The following is a 7,014-nucleotide window of genomic DNA, read 5'->3' as shown; positions in this document are numbered from 1 at the left end:
GACCCACTGGAAAAATGGCCAAAATATCGTCTCCAGTGGAAAATTATAGTTCAATTTTGTTCCCCCAGATAAACAAATCCTCACTGCGCTATTTTTTCCATCCCCACTGAATTTTTTAGCTCGAGATAAATGGAATTCAAATCCCCAGCCATTAGAAAACATGGGAGTTTTTATCCGTTATTTTTACCCCCACTGGCTGAAAAAATCCTACTGGTTGCTGTGAGAAGGGGTGTTATTATAGCTGATGCTACAAATATTCATATAGAATTTTGGTGTATACTTTGATCTACATAAATCTTTTAACTTTCTTTTTTCGATAACATAATAATTTTGTTGTTCTTTCAGGGTTTAGATTTAAGATATTGAAGGTAAAAACAATAAAAACGTCAAAATATTTTAAAAAACTAGATAAAAAATATTAGAATTTAGTGATGACAACCCAAATTATCCCTGGAGCTCTGAGGGAGACGAATAATCCGTTACTTCTTAAGGTAAAATTGTTTTCATTAAGTTTGATATGAAAATGGTATGTTACCTTAAAAGTGGATAAATTTTCGCGTGTAATAATTTTCGCGAGACGAGAATTTAAAGATTTCGCGTGGATTAAATTTCGCGAAAATGGCCAAAATTCGCGAAAACCGCGAAAATTAATCCACGCGAAAATTTATCCACTTAACGTATATTGTGAAAAAAGATCATCTGGTAGCATCCAATGCTCCCCAAATTTCAAATGCAATTGACAGGAAGGCCATTTCATGAATGCTTGTTAGGGTTTAAATAACGTCTTTTTATTGAACAGGTGCCTATCCTATTGATTTTGCAATATTCTGCTCATCAAGTTAACCTTTCTTATAGGCTGGCATAGGTAAACCTCAACCTCGCGGTTATTCCATACCTCCTGATAGTTTTGCTTATGGAAAGACGAACTGTGGTAAAAGTTATGGTGCCGGAGATAGTAAGTGATTCGATCGTATTTATATTAAGTCAAAATTCATCATTTTCAGTGCTATTTGGAGTAACCATTGTGCACTTTGTTCTATGTCTTGAAAGATGATTTTAAATTCAAATGAGTTTTGCAGGAATGGAGAAATTTAGTAAATAAGTACTTAAAGTTTTTCATCTTGTAAAAATTATTTTTTCACTTCAGTTTTATAAAAAAGGTTTCTGAAAATTACGAAATTTTACTATTTAGCATTCATTTGGCAGACCAAAATCAGGCCATTGAAATCTAGTGAAAAATCTGGAGAAAGAAGAGATTTTATCACGTTGAATAAAGCAGCCACACAAGCCGGATTGGTCACCGCTCAAGAGCATTTCCAATACCGAGCAACACATTCTAATGGTAATAAGCGCGGAGATAGTCGCCAAAAAACTGGTGGTTTAGATTCAACCAAATTACCATTACTCTCTGATAGGGTGTTCGGTCTTCCAACAAAGTGAGTTGTTTTTGCTTTTATATTTATGAGTTGAGAACTTAAATTCAAAAATTCAAATTCATTTTAATAAGTGAGAAATTAAATTTAAATTCTTCCTGTCGCCATTCCATTCTACGCATAAATCATTTTCTCTAATTCAATTTTTTTATTTCCCACACTGTTAAAAAATATTTTTGAGATTAATAAATACATTCGTAATACAAGACAGTAATCCAGTGTCTCGTGTATGCGATCGTTCTAGCGGATAGAAGCGTAAACAAACCTAGGTATCTTACTCAGAAATTCGTATTATACCCTACTATCCCTCAGGTCTTAGATATTTATACATTAATGTCTATAAGAATTTATATTTGCAGTTGTTTAACTTTGTGACTTTTCATATTTCTAAAGACATGGGCCGGCTTATGACTTTCTTGAACATAAATATCAAGACGACTGGCTGTGTGAAAATCACCGTAATCAGTTGTCTGAAAAAAGAAAAGAACGAGAGTTAAAGAAATGTGCCAGCCGAACTTACTCCGAAACATGTGCATCAAGATTGAGAAGATATTCCCCCAAAGTTGATGAACGTCCACTCTGGCAAATGCCAAGATTCAAAAATCACGTGAGTATCCTTCATTTGATTTAAGGTCCGCTGGGTCGCTTTGCCTTTATTCCCTGTTCACTTCAATCTGAAGTTGGCCTGTGGTAGCTACCTAGGAGATTTTGTGAGAAAGTAAAAATAAATGAAATAAGGATGCAATGAAGGAGCTCCAAAAACAAAATGAAGTAAAAAAACTTCTTGCTTTTGACGGGTGGAGGTTCTAAATTTTAAAGTTTACAAATTCCTAAAATTCCTGAAAACTCCAGAATTCATCATACTGGTGATAAAGGATCATCGTAGTTTCCAAAAAGGTTTTATCCTTTTTTTTCTGGGAACGAATTCTCACCAAATTTTCTAACGGGTCTTTGACATAAAGTTTGTTTTAAGACAGAGAACTGAAATATTTGATTACAGGGGTGTAAGTATACGTAATAGTTATCGGGCAGTTGCGAGTACGATATGAAAAAATGTTTTACGAGCTCCGAGATTTTTCCGTACAATATTTACGTTAAAATACACGGAAAATCCGGAATGAGTGAAATATTTCCATATTGTACGAGCAAATGTCTGAACTGGTTTATCCGTGACCCAAAAAAATGCACTTTTTGGAAAAAAAGCGCGGGACACTTTTGTAGAAAAGTGACGTTAGATTGCTTCTACCGCTACAATGCAACAACATATTTTCGTCAATTTATATTTTGTACATGTAAAATAAAAGATATATTGTACTCTTTTTAACCAATCAGATTGCTGATATTTTTTGGATCGCCGATACATGAAATTCTCATTTAACTACGTTTTATTTCAATCAGGCTAAACCCAAACTTCAAACATTTCGAAGTGAAGAAGCACGCACGAAAGCCTTTGAACATCACATTAGTGATTCTACATCTCGCACTGGTGTCATAGGACATGGTATCTATGAAGATGCAAAAAGCTAGTAATTCCTTCATCCTTCCAATTTTTGTCGTAAATGTAGTATAGAAGATTCTTATTTTCATATTAGTGATTTGACAGTTTTTTTTAAATGAATATATTTTTTAAGTATAATTATAATTTTGGGGATAATTTTTTTAATAACCAAGGTGAGAATATCTCTAGTCAAAAGAGCTTTTTTGTGCGAGTTGGTTTGTCTCAGAAAAATCAGTTTGTACAAAATGATTAATCAATTGGCCGGTTACAGCCGACCAGGCGATCATGTATGGTAAAAATAATGAAAACGGGCATACCAAATTTCGCACCAGGGTAACTTCCATCATTTTATATAAGTTTACAGCTGGATATGGTAAAATCCTTCGTGGACACCACATACTAGCTAATAAATCTAAAAGATTTCTAGAAGCGAATTTTAAAGCGACTGGACACGAGTTTGATCGGTTGTCAAACAACCCAAACGATCTTGGTAAAATACCGTAATATTGTGTGATCTGAGGTGTGATCGTTAACAATCCATCATACCTACCATAAAAGCCGGTCTCCACCTGCGCGCGCTGCGCTTGCATCTTTTGTCTTCAATCATTATTGCTTGGAAAAAAGATTATGTCATAAAAATGTAGCGTGCGCTCGAAAAAATTTGAACACATTTCAACTCTTTTCAACCGTTACGTCAGATTGCGCCAATGGAATGCTTCACTTTTCTTCTGACCAATAGCGTGGGGGCTTTGCTCAAACAAGTGCGATCGCAACGCGCGCAAGTGGAGACCGGCCTTAAATTACTTGGCTCAGACAAGTCTCTTCATCAACAACGATCCTCTCAGAGCTTTTCTCGAACCTTTGACAGTATAACCTCAATAATATTTCAAATAATAATATTATTTTTGTATTTTTATATTTTGTACATATGATTAAATTGAATGATCCTAAAGATAATATATGATTTGATAACAATTTAGAATCGTTTCTGTTCAATTTTTAGTTTGAATGCTTCTGGTATATTACCATATTTTGGCTAAATCACTTGTAATTGCGAGATTTCTTAATTTTGAAGAGAATTACTTATTTGACGAATGTGACAGGGTGAATAAGTTCTTTTTGCCTTTTTTTTGGATTATTTTAGGGAATAAGCAAAAGTTTTCATTTTCACTAAAGATAAACTCTTTCTATCATACTAGGTATTGATGTAGTATACGTTTTCATTGTCATTCTCATACGATTACATAAACAATGCACAATATTTCGACCTGCTTAGGATTGGTTTCTGCAATTTTCCATTCTATTTTACATAACCATTAATTCTGTCATATATTTTCCTTGGGATTGGTTTCGCTAGTTTTGGGTGCAGTTGTCGAACATTTTCTTTTGGAAGGCCTTCATTAACAGTTCTGTATTGATTTATTTTTTATGTCTGATATTATGTTTTGATACAGGGAATGCTAATATGCTAATCGTATCATAGAGGTATAAAGAAAACAGGAGTTGAATGTGTCGGTAATTGGTCGTTAAAGTCTTTTGATTTCTTTTATTAAATGTATCAAAAGAAATTCTAAGCTCGCCCGATGAAATAAGACTTTTTAGTAGAACTCAAGTTTGCTCTGAACATTCTAATAACAGGCCAGTATCACAACCCGATTCTACAAAATACGTAGTTCTGTAAATTCTAGAATCTACAAAATGTGTAGATTCTGTATTATCGGAAACTACATAATATGTAGAATTCAAAATCTACATAATATGTATATCCTAGAAGATTGTAATAGTGACGTAATGTTTTAAAACAGGCCGAAATAACTCCAGAATCAACTAAATAAGTAGAAGTGTCAACGATGTTAATTATGTGCGTGCTCAAATTAAATTCAAGCTCCAACCCTGACCCTAACTGTCTAGATAGTCATTTTGCCGGGATTACGCCATCCACAACCTCAACCAAAAAGTGACTGAACCATCCGATTCATCCTTTATATTCTAAGAACGCTAAATAACTCATTGTGGTTTATACAATATAGACCTATATGTGGAGCAATACTCCATCTTTTCCGGTTCTACAAAATACGTAGAAATTCTAGAAACTACAGAATATGTAGATTCTGTGCTATCAGAAACTACATATATTGTAGATTTCAACCAATTGACAGAACTACATATATTGTAGAACCGGTAGACTAGCAAACTAGTCTGTAAATTAATCATGTCAGAGGGCGGGAACATAAAGGCGGCGGGCGTTTGCTAGAATAGGAGCTGCGTAGGAGAGCGAGCAAAAGTTGGTGAGAGGCTGCTGATATACAGACTAGAACATTCTGCCACGGCTTCATTTTGGAGGTTGTGAGAACGGAGGAGTGCTTTCCTAAATTTTGGAGGGAGAAAAGCCGACAGACCACTTTGTTTTGAATTTTGGGTGGTGGAGGAGCCACCTTTCAAGTTTTGAAACTTTTACATCTTTAGTTGTTTTTGTTATTCATACATTCTTAGAAAGGTAAGTATTTGCAATTTAGCTTCAGTTTTCTACAATCATCAAAAGTGTACAAGGATTATTCAGTTTTCCTTATGCAGGTTGGTGGTATATGTTACGTGCTTTTGGGGCTTTTTGCTAGCCTCTTTCATTCAAGGTAAGAAATATTTTTTCTAACAGTCTAATTTGGTTCCACCTAAATACTTTTTTGCTTTTTTTTTTAGTACTTACAGACTACTTGTTAAGGAACTTGATTACTCTAGTCTCATTGTGGCTAAGTGAACCCCTCCAACACTCTTTTCTATGAATACAACAGTAACACTAGCCAGGCAGGAACTCTGCTCAAAAGTACCCAACAAAATAACCTTTTTGAAAAAATGTAGACACTATTTTAAGAATAATAACATATCATAATAATCAATAATTCTGACACTTTTAATATCTCACGATAACCTAACACAGGTTTTCAAGCCGTACCAAAAATTTTTTTGGTACGGTTTGAAAACTATTTTTAGGTTATCGTGAGAATAAACAGCGTTTCCTGGTTAGTTTAAAGAAACTCCAAAGATTATCCCTCTCATCACTCTCTATGTCATAACTGCCAGGCTGCTGTCTGACAGTCCGACCCTCTTCAACAGACTCACTGCTACAAAAAACAACCTGTCCTGACTGTCAGCATGTAACGTACCAGCCAAGCACAGGAAAATTACACGTACACATAGAAAATTAAATGGAAAACTTACAGAAAAGTACTTACTTTTAATAGTTAAGATGTCATATGTTGAATAACTAAAACTCCAACCTCAAAACAATGACACATTGGTGCATAATTATTATTATAAGTGTATTATTATAATTAAGTATTTCAGTCTGTCGAATGAAAAATGTAACATCTGTCATGTACAAATTTAATTTGTGAAAAATTGAAATTTGCAGAATTTAGTGCTGTGATAAGATAGCTCTGATAGAAAATCCAGAGTTTATATGGTGACAGAAAAGTTTTTGGGTACACGTATTCATGATTTTAGAAAAATCATAGAGGTATAAAGAAAGACAGGAGATGAATTTGTCGGTAATTGGTCGTTAAAGTCTTTTGATTTCTTTTATGTAATAAATCAAAGAAATTCTAGGCTCGCCCGAAGAAATACGACTTTTTAGTAGAACTCAAGTTTGCTCTGAACATTCTTACTATCAGCATCGAAGATTTCTAGCCTTCTAATGTGAGAATAAAATAAAATTTAGCTCCACGAAATAAGTTTACGTTCAATTTTGTCATCCATTAAATTTTGTTTTGAAAATATATTTTCTCCAGCCAGAAAATAAAAAGTTATGTATAAGCACACACAATTTCAGACCCAATTTGTAGACAAAAAGTAACTGGAGAATTTTGGAGGAAAGTATTAAGCAATAGAGTTCACCTTGAAGAAAATGTTGATCGAAAAATCTTGTCATTTGATGAAGGATTGCAAAGTTTACAGGCCTCTTTTTAATCCAAATATTTTCTTACACCAATGTTAGAAACAATGAATCTCGTCTCATCTTATTTCCAACACTTAAGTTAGCCAATAAGATTTCACCTATCAACAAAAGAGCTCATTAAAAATGCACGA

General features: G+C 33.9%; 1 protein-coding gene across 1 annotated transcript; it reads left to right on the top strand.

The window, feature by feature from the left end:
- Nucleotides 1–332: 332 nt before the first annotated feature.
- On the top strand, nt 333–3,906 carry LOC136800470 (cilia- and flagella-associated protein 77-like). Its single transcript, XM_067057129.1, has 5 exons — nt 333–491; nt 856–955; nt 1,193–1,436; nt 1,827–2,040; nt 2,832–3,906. Exons 1-5 carry the CDS (start codon nt 432–434, stop codon nt 2,958–2,960), a joined length of 747 nt encoding a protein of 248 aa, XP_066913230.1. The 5' UTR covers nt 333–431; the 3' UTR covers nt 2,961–3,906.
- Nucleotides 3,907–7,014: the final 3,108 nt, after the last annotated feature.

The sequence above is a fragment of the Clytia hemisphaerica genome, unplaced genomic scaffold (assembly GCF_902728285.1).
Source record: "Clytia hemisphaerica strain Z4C2 unplaced genomic scaffold, Clytia hemisphaerica genome assembly, whole genome shotgun sequence".
In the NCBI taxonomy this organism is placed as follows: domain Eukaryota; kingdom Metazoa; phylum Cnidaria; class Hydrozoa; order Leptothecata; family Clytiidae; genus Clytia; species Clytia hemisphaerica.
This window is presented reverse-complemented; position numbering and strand designations above follow the sequence as displayed.